General features: G+C 40.0%; 2 protein-coding genes across 2 annotated transcripts in view; both read right to left on the reverse strand.

The window, feature by feature from the left end:
- The window catches only part of LOC114511272 (putative ATP-dependent RNA helicase TDRD12), a 179,355-nt gene extending 165,279 nt beyond the window's left edge, over nt 1–14,076 (reverse strand). Inside the window, exons 1-2 of the mRNA XM_036012909.1 lie at nt 14,057–14,076; nt 12,917–13,011 (exon numbers count right to left, since the gene is read on the reverse strand). Of these exons, the coding sequence (XP_035868802.1) occupies nt 12,917–12,952 (36 nt within the window). The 5' untranslated portion in view covers nt 12,953–13,011; nt 14,057–14,076. The remainder of the gene's footprint in view (nt 1–12,916; nt 13,012–14,056) is intronic.
- The window catches only part of ZFP30 (ZFP30 zinc finger protein), a 32,339-nt gene extending 12,082 nt beyond the window's left edge, over nt 1–20,257 (reverse strand). The window contains exons 1-4 of the mRNA XM_036012920.1: nt 19,905–20,257; nt 15,727–15,816; nt 14,057–14,182; nt 12,917–13,011 (exon numbers count right to left, since the gene is read on the reverse strand). The gene's annotated coding sequence lies outside the window, so the exon portion shown is untranslated. The remainder of the gene's footprint in view (nt 1–12,916; nt 13,012–14,056; nt 14,183–15,726; nt 15,817–19,904) is intronic.
- Between the last annotated feature and the right edge of the window lie 288 nt (nt 20,258–20,545).

Below are 20,545 nucleotides of genomic sequence, written 5' to 3' on the forward strand. Positions count from 1 at the left end.
CATAAATTGGTTCCTACTCTGTCTCATCTGTAAGATCATTGTTTACAAAACTGTCCTCTTTCTCTACTCTATCAATTTTTGTCTCTTTGAAATTATTCCCTTCAGCCTATAAATATGTTCTAATACCTCACATCTTAAAATACATTTCCTATATCCTATATCTGCTTCATGGCAAAGCTTTCCAAGTTGTGTATACTTATTTTTACTACTGCCACACCTCTCATTTCTTTCTCCTCTTATCTTCTAATAACTTTAAAACAAAACTTTATTACAAGAGCATTACTAGCACTGCAAAAGTGAACAGAATAGTATAATAAACATCTTTGTATCTATGAATGGACCTTAATAATCACCAACCCAAGCCAAATCCTGGCCTATGCTGCTCACAATATTTAAAAATAAATTCCATAAATTAAACCATTTTTGTACCTCTTTCAGAATTCATGTCTAAAAAATTTTCTTTAAAAACATAATCATAATACCATTATCCAAACCTGAAAAATGAACAATTCTTATATCATCAAAAATCACACTTCTTTCAACTATCTCTAAACTCATAATTGATCAAAAGGCCATAGAGTATATCTTTTTTTAATCTATAGGTTCTTCTGTTATCTTTTGATTTCTCTAGTAATTTATTTGTTGATGAAAATCTTTTTGGCCAAGTAGCTTTTCCCATATTCTGAATTTTGCTGACAATGTTATCAAGGTATAGTAAACCATGTTCCTCAATCTTCTTCCCATTACAGTGATCCCTCACATATTGTGGGAGTTATGTTCCAGAGACCCCCATGATAGGTGAAAGTAGCAACATTATATTTATTTTATATATACATAAAGTATATATATTTATTTATATATACTTTAAGGCTTTATAAGCCCCACACACCTATAAACCTTTCCCACTCTGTTATTAACTTTTCCCCACACTCTTATAAACACTTCATATGCTTTTAAACACTTTCTATACTCTTAAACCTACATAATTTTAACAACATATAAAATTCTATATGGGTACAGTATACTGCAAAATCCTACAATATAGTGAAAGCTCCACAATATAGAATTAGATATATTTAAAAAAAATAAACCCATGATACAGTGAAGCCACAATAAGTGAACTGTGATATAGCAAGGGATGACTGTAATTGGTAATTGGCTTTAGAACCTTGATCAGACATAAGGTCAATTTTGTTGGCAAAGTTACTTCCTACGTGATACTGTGTCCTTACATTAGAGGAAATATAATGTTGATTGTCTCTTTTGTGATGCTATCAGCATTGATGTTCGATGCCTTGGTCCAATAGCTCATAATAGGTTCCAAAACAGCAATACTCTATCATTCTTCATTTATTCACTGAACACTTATATTAAGAAAAACATTCCTTACTATAAGAATAGTTCTTATAGTAAGGAAGAATAATTCTTACAGTAAGGAAGGCAGTTATAAATGTTTTATATTTTTTAAATTTATATTTTCCAATAAGTTATTTCTCTAGTAGGTCCCAGTGGTGAACAATTTGCTGTTACTATCATAAGAATTTATGAAATTTAGCCCTGGCTGGCGTAGCTCAGTGGATAGAGCACAGGCTGCGAACCAAAGTATCGCAGGTTCAATTCCCAGCCAGGGTACATACCTGGGTTGCAGGCCACGGCCCCTAGCAACCGCACATTGATGTTTCTCTCTCTCTCTCTCTATCTCCCTCCCTTCCCTCTCTAAAAAATAAGTAAATAAATCTTAAAAAAAGAAATCTTTAAAAAAAAGAATTTATGAAATTAAGCATATTTTATGTGTTATAACTCATTGCAGTTATGTGTATAGATGCTCAAATGATTCCATCTTTGACAAGTTGGAGCCTCTCCCAGTTGGTTCCTGTTCCATAACCATCCTATCCAAAATTACCCCATTCTCCCATCATAATTATCCACATTCTTACTCTACTCACTTTTGTTAATAATATTTAATGACTTCATGGTATTTGGTAATCCATTTGTTTGTGTTTTTGCTTGACTTTCCTACTATAATGCAAAGTCCATGAAAAGAGGGCAATGAAGAAATATATGTATTATTGGGTTGACCAAAAAGTTTGTTTGTTTGTTTTGCCATGAGATGACTATAGTAGTGCTTAGTTGTCTTTAACTGCATTCAAAACAACTTTGTTAGATTGTAATGTGATAGCTATCATATCAGCATGCATTTTTTAAAAACATCAGAAGTGGTGAATTTTTGTGTACTCATTTTAATAGTGAAGATGGAAGAAAACAAGCAACATTTTGTGCATATTATGCTTTATTATTTCAAAAATGGTAAAAACGCACTGGCAAACCATATCCACCAATACATTAAAAAGATCATATATCGATTCCCAGTCAGGGTACATGCCTGGGTTGCAGGCCATGACCCCCAGCAACCACACATTGATGTTTCTCTCTCTCTGTCTTTCTCCCTCCCTTCCCTCTCTAAAAATAAATAAATAAAATCTTTAAAAAAAATCATATACCATGATCAAGTGGGGTTCATCCCAGGGATACAAGGATGGCACAATATTGGCCATCAAGAAATGTAATACATCACGTAAACAAAGGAAAGACACAAAAAATCACATGATCATGTCAATAGATGCAGAAAAAGCATCTGATAAGGTATAGCACCCATTTATGATAAAACCAATCAGGAAAGTGGGAGTAGAGGGGAGCATACTTCAACATACTTCAGCATATAAGAATCCTACATCCATTTCATACTCAATGGGCAAAAACGAAAAGTTTTCCCACTAAGATCAGGGACAAGACAAGGATGTCTGCTTTCACCACTTCTATTCAACATAGTATTAGAAGTCCTAGCCACAATGATCAGACAAGAAAAAGAAATAAAAGGCATCCAAATTGGAAAAGAGGAAGCAAAACTGTCCTTGTTTGCAGATGACATGATAGTGCACATAGAAAATCCTACATACTCCACCAAAGAGCTACTCAACCTAATAAGTGAATTTGGCAAAACAGAGGGATACAAAGTCAATATTCAGAAATCAAAGGCATTCTTGTACACCAACAATGAAATATCAGAATCACAAATCAGGAAAGAAGTCCTATTTCATATAGCAACAAGAAAAATAAAGAACATAGGAATAAACCTAACCAAGGAAGTAAAAGACCTGTACTCAGAAAACTACACATCACTGAAGAAAGAAATTAAGACAGGAAGACACAAACAAAATGGAACCACATACCATGTTCATGTTTTGGAAGAATAAACATCATCAAAATGTCCATACTGCCGAAAACAATTTAGAGATTCAATGCAATCTCTATTAAAATAACATGACATATTTCACAGATATAGAACAAACATTTCGAAAATGTATATGAACCATAAATGACCCTGACTAACTCAGCAATTTTGAGAAAGAACAAAGTAGGAGAGATCACAACACCTGACATCAAACTATATTACAAGTCCATAGTAATTAAAACAGTCTGGTACTTGCATAAGAACAGACACATAGATCAATGGAACAAAATAGAGACCAGAAATAAACCCAAGTCTCTATGGTCAATTAATATTCAACAAAGGTGGCAGAAGCACTAAATGGAATAAAAATAGCCTCTTCAACAAACAGTGTTGGGAGAGCTGGACAGCTACATGCAAAAAAATGAAACTTGATCACCAACTTACACCATACACAAAAATAAATTCAAGTGGATAAAAGACCTGAATACAAGTCATGACACCATGAAAGTCCTAGAGGAGAATACAGGCAGGAATTTCTCAGATGTTCCACACAGTAATATTTTCACCAATATGTCCCCCAGTGCAAAGGACATAAAGGAAAAAATAAACCAATGGGATCTCATAAAAATAAAAAGCTTCTGCATGGGTAAAGAAAACAGCATTAAAATGAAAAGAGAACCAACCATATGGGAAAACATATTTTCCCATTATACCTCAGACAAGGGTTTGATTTCCAAAATATATAAAGAACTCACACAACTCCACTCTAAGACAACAAGCAACCCAATTAAAAAGTGGGCAGAGGACTTGAACAAACACTTCTCCAAGGAGGACATATAGAGGGTCCAGAGACATATGAAAAGATGCTCAGTATTCCTAGCTATCAGAGAGATGCAAATTAAAACCTCAATGAGATACCACCTCACACCATTGAGAATGGCCATCATAAACAAATCAACAAACAAGTGCTGGCGAAGATGTGGAGAAAAGGGAACCCTAGTGCACTGTTAGTGGGAATGCAGAATGGTGCAGACACTGTGGAAAACAGTATGGAATATCCTCAGGAAACCAAAAATGGTTTTGTCTTTTGACCCAGCAATTGCACTGCTGGGATTATACCCTAAGAATCATGAAACATCATTTCAAAAGAACCTATGCACCCCAATGTTCATAGCAGCACAATTTACACTAGCCAAGTGCTAGAAACAACCTAAATTCCCACCAGTAAATGAGCAGATTAAAAAACTATGGTACATTTACACAATGGAATATTATGTAGCAGAAAGAAAGAAGGAGCTCCTACCCTTTGCAACAGCATGGAAGGAACTGGACAGCACTATGCTAAGTGAAGCAAGCCAAGCAGTGAAAGAGAAATGCCATGTGATCTCACCTATAAGTGGAACCTAATCAATAAAACACACAAGAAAGCAAAATACAACCAGAGACATTAAAATTAAGAACAATCTGACAGTAACCAGAGAGGAGGAGGGAGAGGGATAACAGGGGATAATGGGGTGGGGGGCACCAAGGCACATGTATGAAGGACATATGGACAAATCCAAAGGTGGTGGGTTCGAGAGTGAGAGATGGGGATGGATGGGGCAGAGGGGGGACATCGTGGGATGAAAATGAAGACAACTGTACTTAAAAAAAGGTAAAAACACAACTGAAATGCAAAAATGGGTTTTTGCAGTGTAAAGAGAAGGTGCTGTGACTGATTGAATGGATCAAGAGTGGTTTGCAGTTTTCCTGCTGGATGTTGCCCCTTGGTCAGGTAGACCAGCTGAAGCTGATAGCAATCAAACGAGACACTAAGAACAATCAATGTTATGCCATGCAGGAGATAGCCCACGTACTCAAAATACCAAATGTAATTAATGGTGAAAAAGAAAAACCTGTTTTTTATTTTACGGAAACACTAAATGGACTTTTTCGCCCACCCAACAGGTAAAATGGTTGTCATTAGGGAAGAAAGTCTTCCCCTATGGAAATGAGAGGGAAATAGGTGTAAAGAAATAAATGGGGATCTAAGATGGCGTCGGAGTAGGAAGGAGCAGATTTGGCTTTCCTCTGCTCAGGGGAGAGAGTCCTGACCGATCTTTGGAGTAGAAAGGCAAGCAACCAATATATTTCAGCATTTTGAAAACAGAGGACCAAGGATTGTGGCAGAACCGAAAGAACAAAGAACGGATCCTAGGGGGAGTGCTGCAACAAGGTAGGGTCCCAGGACAGGCGTGTGGTCCCGGGGCTGCGGCCCCAGGCCCGGGGGCCACGGCTGGGTTTACCATAGGGTTATTGGGAGAGAGACAGGTCAACTGCTCCCTCCCCAGCCGAGCAAGGTCTGGGCGGCTCTGGGAGGAATCCAGGTACTGGCAAACACACACCGGGTGGGCGAGCAGCTTTGGAGGTGGTGGACACCAGAGCCGAGTCATGCAGCGGACCCGGACTCCCGGGGTCACCGTTCTGGCTGGAGCTTTGGCGGTGAGAGAAGCTGGCCACTGTGGGGAGCCGCGGGCTCCATCGGGAGGAATTTCTCAAGAGGAAGGAGTGAATGGACACAGACACTGTTTGGGGAATTCTCCTGAAGTGATCAGTGGCTCTGGCCTGTCTGCTCCCCAGCTGTGAGAGCGCAGGCAGCGGCGGGCCACCCCGCTCGCGGGGGCACCGGTTTGCTGGCAGCGGACGGGCGCGCCCGCTCACGGGAGCGCGGGCCACGCCGGCGGCGGACGGCGCGCCCGTGGCGGACGGAGCGCCGGCGCGGGGTGGCGCCTGCGGGGGAGCATCCCCGCACACCAGCCCCAGCAGTAACCCTGGGGAAAGACCTGATTCCCACACCCAGGGCCCAAAGCTGAGGAGCCAGTGCGAACCCCACGGGCCTAGGAAGAAAAGCCAAACAAACCATACCTTCAGCCTGCCTCAATAGCAAGAGCAGAAAAAACCCGGTTTGGCCACTTTGAAATCAAGAGACTTTTAATTTGATTCTATTTTTTTTAACAATTTTAATTTTTTAAGTTTTATTTGTTTTTATTCTCTTTTGATTTCTTTTCCTCTCTTACCTGATTTCTTGTTTTATTCCTTCCTCCTTCCTGTCCTCCAATTTTATCTCTTCTTCCTGCCTTCGTCTGCCTTTTCTATTTTTTACTTTTTTAAATTTTTTCCTAAATACCTACAAGTGAGACAAAATCCTGGATCGGTGAAAAGACCAAAGTTGAACCCAAAGAAGGGGCATCAACAACAGCTGGGACAGTGAGATAAATGTCACTCTGCTATTACAGAGAACCTGCAAGTTATTGCATATTTGTATTATTATTATTTTTCCAGTGTTCCTACATCTTTTTTTTAACAGTATTTTATATCCCTCTTCTTTTTGTATAGCCTGCTTTGCTAGGCTGGTTTTATTGTATGACCTGACAGCTTTCCCCTGATATCTCTTTCTATACTGTATTACTAATCTACTGTCCATTACTCACCTGTGTCCCCATCAGCATACTACTCGATGTTCTGTACTCCCTATCCTTGTTACCTAGATTCATAGACTCTGCCATATGAATGTTGCCATAATATTATTGTAAATAACTGCTGTTTCCATGCAATTGTAATTACTTCACAAACATCCCCCCAGATCTTAGATCATTTCAAAGTTTCCTGAACTCTATTACTGTAGTGGTTAACTCTATTCTCTCACACACTACACCATTTACTATCCTTTACGCTCACCTTACCCCAGAATCGACCGCCACAACCTCTCTGCTTTATAGATCCAACTCACAATCCTTCCTCCCCAACAAGAGTATTATCTTCTTTCCATCCTTCTAAAAATCAGCTAGCTGGGTGGAAGACCACGGTTAACACTATACTAGTGGATCTCCTATATCTTCCCTACTTGCTACTACTGTAAATAGCATAGAATTCTCTGTTGCTGTCTTAAACCATTTTGCCTTCCCCTCCAACTGATGACGAAAAAAATAGGTGGAGGAGGTGAACACCAGGATATCCACTGGAAGAGGAAACCCACAACAAAGGAACCACTAACAGATAACAGCAGAAGAAGGTGAAGGAGGGAGTAGTAACCACACAACCTCAATCCAGACTTATCTGGAATACAAATAAACAGTAGAGACAGCACCCAATACAACAACTGAACAAGATTTCTTTAAACCTTGTACACACAGAAGAACCAGCTTCAACACAACCTGCCCTCACCAGCAAAACAAAATACACGAAGGTAGTGGACAGAGTGACCACATTTAACCAGCTGGCGGGAAGGAACCACAAAGAAAGACTCAACAACAATCAAAACCCAAAGGCAAACGGAAAGCCAACTTAAACGACAGCCCAAGACTAGCGAGCTTGGGGGGGTCAAGGAAACAGCACCACTGAAACTCCACTGCTACTCTACTAAAGAAGTTCACATCATAAACCCAGGGAGCCAGAAACAGATCAATATAAGAAGCTGAGGTGAACAAGAAGAGTCTCACAAACAATGGGAAGACAAAGAAATACTCCCAAATGACAGGAAAGGAGGAAGCCTCAAAAAGAATGCTAAATGAAACAGAGGCAATTCAAAACTATCAGATATTGAATTCAAAGGCAGTGATTGTCAGGAAGCTCAATGAGCTCACAATGAGCTACAGAGCTACAGGGAAGCTACAATGAACTCAATGAAAACTACATCAGCATAAAAAAGGAAATAGAAACTCTCAACAAGGGCCAAGAGGAAATGAAGAATACAATCTCCTGAAATGAAGAACACAGTAGAAGGAATGAAAACAGGATCGATGAAGCAGAAGATCGGATCAGCGAGCTAGAGGACAAAATAGAAGAAAACACCCAGGAAGAGCAAGAAAAGGAAAAGAGGCTCAGAAAAAATGAAGAGGGATTAAGAGAAATGCAAGACAATATGAAACGTAATAATATCCGTATAATAGGGATACCAGAAGGAGAAGAAGAAGAACAAGGGATAGAAAAACCTAGTTGAACAAGTGATGATGGAAAACTTCCCTAATTTGATGAGACAAAAGTCACACAAATACAGGAAACACAGAGAGTCCCAATCAAGAGGAACCCAAGGAGGCCCACCTCAAGACACGATCATAATTAAAATGGCAAAATTTCAAGACAAAGAGAGAATCTTAAAGGCAGCAAAGGGAGAAAAAGGAAAGTAACTACAAGGGGGCCCCAATAAGGCTAACAGCTGACTTCTCAATGGAAACACTCCAAGCCAGAAAGAGAATGGCAAGGAATAATCCAAGTAATGAGAACCAGAGGCCTGCAACCATGACACTTTAACCCAGCAAGGCTCTCAATTAAGATAGAAGGCCAAATAAGAAGCTTCTCAGACAAAAGAAGTCTAAAAGAATACACCTCCCCTAAACCAGCTCTGCAAGAGATGCCGAAGGGACTGCTTTAAGGAAAGAAAGGAAAAGAGAGGGTGAGAGAGTATCACACGTACATAAAAGGCAATGAATAAGTACCTATCAATAATAACCTTAAACGTAAATGGATTAAACGCTCCAATCAAAAGACATAGAATAGCTGATTGGATAAGAAAACATGACCCGACACATATGCTGTCTACAAAGACCCACCTCAGGATAAAGATCGGCACAGGTTGAAAGTGAAGGGCTGGAAACAAATTTTCCAAGCAAATGGACAGGAAAAAAAAGCCGGGGTAGCAATACTCATATCTGACAAAATAGACTTCCAAAGAAGGTCCATAAAGAGAGACCCAGAAGGTCATTTCATATACTCAAGGGAAGAATTCACCAAGACGTAAATATTGTAAATATATATGCACCCAACAAAGGAGCACCCAAATACATAAAGAAAATCTTAGAGGACTTCAAGAAAGATATGGACAGCAACACAATTATTGTGGGGGATTTTAACACCCCTCTATCAAAAATGGACAGATCTTCCAAACAAAATATCAACAAAGATATTGTGGCATTAAACAATACCCTAGACGAACTGGGCTTTACTGATATTTACAGAACCCTCCATCCCAAAGAAGCTAAATACACATTTTTTCAAATGTACATGGAACATTTTCAAAGATTGACCACATGATAGGACACAAAACAAGCCTCAACAATTTCAAAAAATTGAAATCATACAAGCAATTTCTCGGATCACAAGGGACTGAAACTAGAAACCAACACAAGGAAAAAAAACCCAAACACTCAAATCCATGGAGATTAAACAGCATGCTATTAACAATGAATGGGTCAAGAATGATATTAGGGAAGAAATCAAAACGGTTTTTGGAAACAAATGAAAACGAACTCACAACAACCCAAACTTATGGGACACAGCCAAGGCAGTCCTGAGAGGGAAGATCATAGCGATACAGGCCCTACCTAAAAAAGTTAGAAACATTTCAAACAAACAACTTACCCTACTTCGACAAAACTCGAGGAACAACAACAAAGCAGCCCAGAGCAAGCAGAAGGAAGGAATAACCAAGATCAGAGCAGAATTAAATGACATAGAGACTAAAAGCACAATTCTAAAGATCAATGAATCCAAGAGTTGGTTCTTTGAAAAGATAAACAAATCGACAAGACCTTTAAGCAGACTCATCAAGAAAAAAAGAGAGAAACCCAAATAAACACAATCAGAAATGAAAAAGGAGAGATTACAACAGATACCACAGAAATACAAAGGATTGTAACAAATTACTACAAAGAGCTGTATGCCAAGAAATTTGAAAACCTAGATGAAATGGACAAATTTCTAGAAAAATATAATCTTCCAAAACTCAATAAATGGAAGCAGAAAGCCTGAACAAACCAATAACAGCAAAGAAATTGAAGCAGTAATCAAAAAACTCCCACACACAAAAGCCTGGACCAGATGGTTTCACAGGAGAATTCTACAAAGCATTTAAGGAAGAACTAACACCTATCCTTCACAGACTATTTCAAAAAATCCAAAAAGATGGAAGACTACCAAACTCTTTTTATGAGGCCAACATCATCTTAATTCCAAAACCAGATAAAGACACAACAAAGAAAGAAAACTACAGGCCAATATCGCTGATGAACATTGACGCTAAAATCCTCAACAAGATACTGGCAAACCGCATCCAACAGTACATTAAGATCATACACCATGACCAAGTGGGATTCATTCCAGGGATGCAAGGATGGTACAATATTCGCAAATCAGTAAATGTAATACATCACATAAACAAAAGCAAAGACAAAAACCACATGATCATATCAATAGGATTCAGAAAAAGCATTTGATAAGGTACAGCACCCATTTATGATAAAAACACTCAGTAAAGTGGGAATAGAGGGAGCATTCCTCAACATAATAAAGGCCATATATGTGAAACCTACAGCCAACATACTCAATGGGCAAAATTAAAATCTTTTCCACTAAGAACAGGAACAAGACAAGGATATCCACTTTCAACCACTTCTATTAATATAGTACTGGAAGTTCTAGCCACAGCAATCAGACAAGAAAAAGAAATAAAAGGAATCCAAATCGAAAGGAGGAAACAAAACTGTCACTGTTTGCAGATGACATGATAGTGTACATAGAAAATCCTACAGACTCCACCAAAAAACTGCTTGACCTAATAATGAATTTGGCAAAACAGCAGGATACAAAGTCAATTCCAGAAATCAAAGGCATTTCTGTACACCAACAATGAAACAGCAGAAGCAGAAATCAAGAAAAAAAATCCCATTTGAAATAGCAAAAAGGAAAAATAAAATACCTAGGAATAAACCTAACCAAAGAGGTAAAAGACCCGTATTCAAAAACTACATAACACTGAGATAGAATCAAGGAAGACACAAACAAATGGAAACATATACTGTGTTCATGGATTGGAAGAATTAATATCATTAAAATGGCCAGACTACCAAAACAATTTACACATTCAATGCAATACCTATTAAAGTACAAATGGCATATTTCACAGACATAGAACAAACACTTCAACAATTCATATGGAACCATAAACGACCCCGAATAGCTGCTGCAATTTTGAGAAAGAAGAGTAAAGTAGGAGGAATCACAATACCTGACACTAAACTATACTACAAGGCCACTGTAATCAAAACAGCCTGGTACTGGCATAAAAACAGGCACATAGACCAATGGAACAGAACAGAGAGCCCAGAAATAAACCCAAGTCTCTACGGTCATTTAATATTTGACAAAGGAAGCAGCAACATAAAATGGAATAAAAATAGCCTCTTCAACAAATGGTGTTGGGAGAACTGGACAGCTATGTGCAAAAAAATGAAACTCGAGCACCAACTTACACCTTATACAAAAATAGATTCAAGGTGGATAAAAGACTTAAATATAAAGCGTGACACCATTAAAGTCCTAGAAGAGAACGTAGGTAGGAAAATCTCAGATATTTCACGCAGAAACTTTTTTACTGACTTGTCTCCTAGAGCAAGGGACATAAAGGAAAGAATAAACAAATGGGACCTCATCAAAATTAAAAGCTTTTGCACAGCTAAGGAAAACAGTATCAAAATAAAAAGAGAACCAACTGTATGGGAAAACATATTTGCTAATGATACCTCAGACAAGGGTTTAATCTCCAAAATATATAAAGAACTTACACGATTCCACTCTAAGAAGACAAGTAACCCAATTAAAAAATGGGCAAAGGACTTGAACAGACACTTCTCCAAGGAGGACATACAGATCCAGACACATGAAGCGATGCTCAATATTGCTAGCCATCAGAGAGATGCAGATTAAAACCACAATGAGATACCACTTCACACCAGTCAGAATGGCCATCATAAACAAAGCAACAAACAACAAGTGTTGGAGAGGATGTGGAGAAAGGGGGTCCCTAGTGCACTGTTGGTGGGACTGCAGACTGGTACAACCATTATGGAAAGCAGTTTGGAACTTCCTCAGAAAACTAAAAATGGATCTGCCTTTTGACCCAGCAATTCCATTGCTGGGACTCTATCCTAAGAACACTAAAACACCAATACAAAGAACCTTTGCACCCCGATGTTCATAGCAGCACAATTTACAATAGCTAGGTGCTGGAAGCAACCTAGATGCCCATCAGTAAATGAATGGATCAAAAAACTATGGTACATTTACACAATGGAATTCTATGCAGCAGAAAGAAAGAAGGAGCTCCTACCCTTTGCAACAGCATGGATGGAGCTGAAAGCATTATGCTAAGTGAAACAAGCCAGGCAGTGAAAAGACAAATACCACATGATATCACCTTTAACAGGAATCTAAACAACAAAACAAAACAAAACAAAACAAAACTAGCAAAATATAACCAAAGACACTGAAACAGGGGATAGTCTGACAGTGGCCAGAAGGGAGAGAAGATGGAATTTCAGGGGGGAATGGGTAGGGATTACAGGAACAAATTTGGAGGACACATGCACAAAAACTAGGTGTGGGGGTAATGTGGGGAAGGGGGGAAGGTTGGGTGGGGTAGGGCTGGAATGGGAGTAGGGGGAGAAAACTGTACTTGAACAATGATTAAAATAAAAAAAGAAAAGAAATAAATGGTAAGTGGAAGTAAAGGTAAAATTTCTTGGTGGCTCATGATGATGTCTAAGTTTTCTTTCCAGATTTCAGGTCTTTCTTCATAATCAACATCTAAGGTTATGTTCCTTCCCAGCCATCCCATAATGGCTTACCTCTGCCTGTTCAGCACTCACTCACCTGGCCTCCATTTATTTTTTTCATCCTCATAACCATCCAAGGTTCTTTCCCTTGCTCTAATAGGGTAATCACATCTGGCTTAGAAATGGAACATCCTGCATGGAAAAAGAAAAGGAACATAATAAAGAAAGTATTTACTTGATCAAGCTGCAGAACTGGTAAGAATAATGGGATTAAAAAACCATTTGTATTAAGTTAGTTCAGGATCACAAACACTAACAAGAACAAAGAGGTAGAAACATCATGTTATTTTAATTTAAAACCATACAGGCTCTCTTACAGGGAAGTTAATGGCTGTGAGCACTGGTTTCAAAATCATGCCTGTCACCTGAGTCTCTAGGGCCTGTTTTCTCAGTTGTTGAGAGAATGATAATGTCTACCAATAATACTCTTGTGACGTTTGATTTCATAAACATAAAGTGCTTGGATAAGGCCCTAGTACTAGTAGGCACTAAGTACTAATATGTATATAGTGGAAATGGTCATATATATGACCAATTTTGCTATTTTTTGATATTTTGCTTAAAGTAATTAGTTTTCTGCCAGGATATTCATTCAATGGTAAATGCAAAGTTCATGTATTTTTAAACTACTAATCGTATATCAATTAAAATATATGTCCTTTGTAGTGAATTGAAAATGTCAGAAAAAGGTGTCCACTTGAGTTTTAACAGTTGATTCAACCCACTGTCATATATATCATAAAGGCTTTTTCAATAGGTATGTAGAGCCAGACACCCTCGTCTTCCTACTGATACTTTGAGTTAGCAGATAATAGACTCGCTACAGCAGCATGAAACCAGATTTTTTGACAGATGGTTTTGTTATATCTAAGAATTTACATTTAGCTGTCATTAAAGAGAAGCAATTAAAGAAAAGGCAAAGAAAGATGTAAAGGTCAATGAATTATGGAAGAAGTTGAAAGTACATTTCACAGCTCAATAACTGAAGTTATCTATTTCCAAACTACGAGGCAGATAATTGGGCAATTTAAATTTTTTTCTATTAGCATTTTAAAAAAATTTTATAATTTTAATGTTGTTCAAGTACTGCTGTCTCCATTTCCCAGGACAATTTTTAGAAAGACAGCACAGAAATCAGTTCTTGCGATTTCCAAATGATCTGACCAGGTAAGCTTACCCACTGACACCAAGTTGCTATAGTTCCTAAGATCACATCTCTGTACAAATTTCTCTGGTAGGAGTTTCAGGCATTCCCACTCTTCTGAGAAAAGTCTACAGTCACAATCTCTGAATATCACCAATCCTGAATGACAAACCCACATATTATTTGTAAAATTAATTTCTGCAGAGGGCCAGTATTTTAGCTTTGAATACCACATATGGTCTCTGTTTGCATTTCCTTCCATTTTCCCTTCATTTAAAAAAATTCTTTCAGAATGTAATTAACTTATAGACTATACAAAACAGGCCATGGATTGATCTGGGTTCATAAGCTATAGTTTGCCTATCACTGCTATCAGCAAAACTGCCTCTGTACTGTGGGATACTTAATTTTATATATATATTTTTTCAGGTAAATATCAGAATTCCCCAATTAATTAAAAGTGTTCATAAGACACTGCTTATCATGGGCCTAAAAAATTCTCAATAAATGTGATTTTTGTCTAACCTGTTTTCCTTTAAGAATTAGAGAAAAAATCTATGGAATTCTTTTCCCCAGATGAACTATTAAGTTTTTAAAAAGAGTCTACATAAAAGAATCTTTCAGACCTAACTTCATCATTATAGTCTATCATTAGCATTTTTCCCCATTATAACAGATCCTTATTGAATATTTCTGATTTGATACACAATAGTCTATATTTATATACCGTAAACTTAATGATCACACTTTAAAACAAATTATCTTTACAATTTGTATTACAACAAAATCTCTAAAAAGCTACAATGTACAACATGCTAGCTTAGACACATGTTGTGCTGTAAATATAAAATTCATACCAGATACTGATGACTTCGAAAGAAAAGAATGTAAAATACTTCAAAATTTGTATATTGATTATACATTGAAATGACAATATTTTGGTTATATTGGATTAAGTAAAATATTAAATACCTGGCTTATATAGCTTAGTGGATTGAGCACAGGCCTGTGAACCAAAGGGCACTGGTTCAATTCCCAGTCAGGGCACATGCCTGGGTTGCAAGCCAGGTCCCCAGTAGGAGATGCGCAAGAGGCAACTGCACATTGATGTTTCTCTGCCTCTCTTTCTCCCTCCCTTCCCCTCTCTCTAAAAATGAATAAGTAAATCTTTAAAAATATTAAAATAATTGTACATTTCTTTTTACTTTTTAAAATGTGACTACTAAAATGTTTAAGATTATATAAGTGCCTTGGCACATTACTCTATAACTTTTTATAAGACTGACCAATGCTTCTTATTGCATGCAGAAGGCACTAATTCCATGGACCATTTAATGTGTAACTACTACAAAATTTAAAATTACATGTGGCTCATGCTATAATTCTTTAAGACAGTACTAAAGTATTCTCTAGTTATAAGAGTCCTTGATCAGGTATCTCCCTCTAGGGACCTCATTCTTCTGCTTCATCTCCACTCTAGACAAAGACCAAACACACAGGAGATGCTGAGTAATTGCTCACTTTCACATGGACATTGATGGAGAAGAGAGACCACACAGGAGGGGCCTGGGCTGATGGGCTCCACCCCTCACTAGAATGAGAGAGATGGGGAAGAAGCTGTTGGATGGGCTCTATTAGGAAGCTTCAGAGAAGGTTATAAAACTTGAAAAAAATACAAAATTTCATACAGAAACACCACTTACATGAGCCAATGATTGCAGAGTTCAAGAACTGGTCAGGTTTTCCTTATGGGGTCATTCAGTGGAGAAGCAGAAAGCCATTTGAAGCTAGAACTGGGGAAATAATGGAAGCCTTAACATAATTGCCTCAGAGCTCTAAATTTTTAAAACCACTTCTCCATACAAAACTTTCACTTCTCCCCTAAAACACATACAAGTTATGAAAGGAAGAGGTAGTTTAGACAATATATGAGCTCACACAAACCACAGGGAAATCAATTGCATGAAGACAGACGAAGAGCAGAGACTCTCCTGCGTGAAATCGCATGTCCACACTTGAGCGAGAAGGCTTCCATGTACTCGTCCACAAGAGGGAGACTGAACTGAACCTAACCATGGGCTGTCCATACCTGCCCTGAGCATATCCCCCTCCTTCCATCTATGGCTACACCATCTAAACCAAAACTCCCTTTTAAAACTCAGAAATCTGGCTGGCTTCCCTAAATCAGAATATAAAAATAGTATACAAAAATTTCCCAAACTTTGCAGCATTATTCGAATCCCCTGCAGATCTTAAAATATATTGATGCCTGCCACAATCCCCCAAAATTCTTGATTTAATTCTTAGTGTGACCTGGGAATTAGGATTTTTAAACCCTCCTAGAACCCTGCCAGGCGGCTCAGTTGGTTGGAGCATCGTCTCATGCACAAAAAGGTTGTGGTTTCAATTCCCAGTCAGGGCACAGATGGGAGGCAATTGGTCGATGCCTCACTCCCTCTCTAATCAATAAAAGTATATCCTCTAGTAAGGATTAAAAAAACCTCTTATGATTTTATAAAACCTCTCCCATGTGATCATAATTTGAAAATTTCTATTACTTTATACCAGAATATAAGTTAATAGCTCTGCAAGAACTATTCCAATAAACCCAAACAGTTCACATCCCTGCTACCTTCCCCCTATCTTCCAAATCTAGAGGCAATAACTTTTACCTCTTTTAGCCACTTAAACTCCATTCATTTAAATAACATGCCAATATTGTTTACTTCTTATTTTATAGCTTTAAACATTATCTCCTGGCTTTCTACTATGGAACGCATAGTTTTAGTAATTTTTTATCCACTGACAGACCTAGGTAGGCCTAGGAGAAAATGGGAAATCACCAGGTGGGAACTGACCATGGGACACAGGAAAAACAGATGCCTGGCTACAATTGGGGTCTGGGGTTGGCCTATCCAGCATAACAGGATGCAGCTTTAACTGGGGCCTTACAAGATGTATCCAGAACAATGATCAGCAGAAATGGCATCCAACAACCAGCTCTAGCCAATCAGACTCTGACACCCCAACCAGTCACCCAGCAGTTTTTTTGCGCACGAAAACCCTGCCCTAAGAACAACCGAGGGAGTCCTAACCTCCCTCAGTTGGCTCCACTTTCCTCTTATTCCCGGCTGATAAACCCTGCCTCCTTAGCTTGCTGCATCCATCTGGTTTCTTGAGCAACTCTGACCTAACAGTAACATACATCATGTTTACTACTGATAACAAATATGCATTATATACTTAAAATTGCTGAGAGCAGATCTTAAGTATTCTCATCACACCAAAAAAAAAATCAATGGGTGATGAAAATATTAGGCTGATTGTTTAATCACTCCATTCCACAATATATACACACATCCAAACATGTTTCACATCCTAATTATACACATTTTTTAAATTGTTGAAAATAAACTAAAAAGGGGTTCTATGGAAAGTAATCTCACAGGGTATTCCTATCATAAATTCCTAACAGGACAGGTCAAGCCCCAGGCCTATACTTCTCCCCTACCCCATTCTTCTTTAGTGAATAGTTTATTTATCTTTGCCTTAAGCAAGCCCTGTCCATTGTTTCTGTGCTTCTGGGTTAACAGACCTTTGAAATAAATGTAACTGTTACCAAATGGACTCGTGGGGGGCTGGGGGGCAGATACTGTTACCAAAGCAAGCCCCCTCCACCGGGATCTCTATCACTGTGGATTCTTTGCCCACGTCTCCTAGATTGTGGCTCTCAATGCCAGAGTTTGGTAAAAAGGAAAGGAACTATTGAATTCGTGTGGACTGGCAGGCCTCCCAAGGTGCCCGGCACCACCAGCAGTATTGTCATCATCTCCAGTTGTTAATCTAAAACCATGTGGCCCACCAGCAAGAGTCCTTTTACCCCTTTCCTTCCTGTAAGATCTCACATTGTCCCCCATCCTGCATTGCCTCTACTGCATTCTTTCAAACTACTGAGAGAGCTCTGCATGGCTGCTACATCTTGCTTTCCTGCTTCCTAAGCCCACTGGGCAAGGGAGTCCCCTCTCTGTCCTCAAAATCACGTGGTTAGAACTAGCTTAGCTGTCCTGCCAGGGCTTAAATCCCAGAGGGATCTTCCTCTGCAACCCCATCTCTGACTCCTCCCACACTTGGCTACACCTGCTAGCACTGCTCTGTTTCTATCCTTTCTGGGCTGCCAGTTAGTCCCAGCCGGGGTGGCCCTGTGGCTGGAGTGAACCATCTCCAAGCTCTTATAGAGGCACTTTAACCAGGGGAACTGCCTCCCACTTACATCAGAGGTTAAAGTCATGCCCACCTCCCTAGGTAGCCTGCTATTGACATGCAAAATAACCATTTTTGCATATCAGGTATGAAACTGGCCAGTTGTTGCTGTGCAAACTGTCAAGGGCCCTGCTCCATGTGTCCCATTCCCCATGGCCCTCCACCTAGGGAGGGGGAAATCTATTTCCCCTGGACACCGTGAGTTCTGGACCCCACACCTCTTTACAAATCCCCCCTTTGTGGGGGGTGGGGGAGGCCCTGGCTGCACCTCATTACATAACCACCTTCAAGTGAGCCTTGCTTCCTCCCACCTCCATATAATCTTCTTTACATTCCCTCCTTAATTTCAAATATCTAAAAGAAGCTGCAAAACTGATACTCTCTGGAGCACTTGAGATCCTGCTCTACAGCAAATGCCATCAGTTTGGGCTAAAAAAAAAACAAACTCTTATAAAATCTTCTACAGGTCTAGATTTTTTTACATCAAACAAAACAAAAACAAACTCATGCTATCTAACTTCTAACCATAGCCAGCTGTTAACAAACATTTCCACTTTATGAGTTCCCTTGGGAAAAAAAATCCCACTCCTAGAATGATTAAAGATACGTAAACCCTAAACTACTCATTAATAAATCACTGTAGAAAGCAAAGGATGAGCATTAATTTACAGAATAGGTATTTCTGTCCTGAGAATCCTTAGGAAAAACAGTGCTCAGAGCAACTGAATATACCGGGCATGGTTAACTAACTGTACAAAGGAAGTAGGTGGACAATAGAAGAAGGAATCCATTACTTAGGTCCCTGCTGTGGACTACTAGGGAAATTCTAGGACCCAAATCCGAGAGATAATTCTTAAGCAGGGCATTTCAGGGAAAGGAAATAAAAAATCCCTGCATCCTGAAAATCAAATGCTGTTCACAGAAACAAAGAAGCAGCACATGATCACACAGAACCTGGCTTTCAGAGGTGCAGCACCGATTCGTTTCACTTCAAAAGGCCTTCTCAGGAGACCGGCAAAACCGGGAAGGCAAACAAGGTTCATTACATCCCAAGATTTTCTTGACTGGGTCAAAGAAAACCGACCTTCCCTGTCCCCTCGATCCTCCCTACCTGTACGCACAAAAGAAAACGAGAGGGGGGCGGAGAAGAAGGTCCGTGGTCTTGGATATGCGAGTTCTCAGTGGAGTGTGCCCTAGTTCAAAACACTGCATTGTCCCTTGGTACCCCCTCCCCCCGCCCACCCCTCTGCGGGTGGCCCACCGCGGTTTCTTCGGTCCAGCGGATCCTCCCAGAGGCCCGCCCAAAACCCAATTCCAAAATTCTGCTAAGGATCTTCATTACGGAGTTCCACCTCCCCTCTCTGGCCTTCTCTTACAGCCGGGCCTAGGTAACTGAGGTGTTTTGTGGAGGTGAGCAGGGCCTCGGGGTCTCACACTGCAGAACGGTACCCGCGCACAAACCCAGCCGAGCGGCGCGCCCTCCTGGTCTCAGAACCACCGCAGGTCCTCACTCTGGAGGAAAGGCAGGCTCCAGGACCCACCCCCGGTCCGCAGCAAAGACTTGCCAGTGCTGCGCTGGCTTTCTTCAGAAGAGCCCCGAGCACAACGGAGCCTGGCTTACCGAACTCAGGCCACACCTGGCTCCAAGGAAAGCCCAGCACTCAAGTCCGGCCGCGGGATTCTGGAGAGCGCCTGCCTCTGTGGGAGTGCGCAGGGACGCAGGAGAACGGGGCATGCCCCCCACCCGTGCTCCTGATTCCGACCAGGCCAGGCAAACACTGCAGAGAAGCGGGTGCCGGAAAAGCCAGGGTGTCCAGTTCTTTTTACACCGGCCTGCAAAAGTGACCTGTTGAGTGACCGGTGCTATTGACGATAATCCCGGCGTGCTCCCCTATCAGAACTGAGTGGGGGGAAAAATCAGAAAAGCTATACATTAAGGCTTTTTTTCACTGAGTTCCTGGCTCCGCGTCCCCAAGAGCCAAGAATTGAGGTTCCTGGGAGTTGCTTTTTTGCTGTACAGAATGCGCAGGCGCATTAAGGGGCGGAGGGCTGGCTAACAAGAGGATCTTCTGGAGAACCCAGAGGTTCTTGGGTCGCTTCCCCTGAGGGTCGGGACGCTCAGAGGATGGGGCTTGGGGGAGCAGTGGAGGGGAAAGAGGCACGTGTATGATGAGGTTGGAACCAGGATCCATGATTGGGACCTGGTGTTCAGATCTTTAAGGCTTGTGATGTGACACCTCAGCTCTAGTAGCTTGTACCCTG

This window comes from Phyllostomus discolor, chromosome 12 (assembly GCF_004126475.2).
Source record: "Phyllostomus discolor isolate MPI-MPIP mPhyDis1 chromosome 12, mPhyDis1.pri.v3, whole genome shotgun sequence".
Taxonomy (NCBI): Eukaryota; Metazoa; Chordata; class Mammalia; order Chiroptera; family Phyllostomidae; genus Phyllostomus; species Phyllostomus discolor.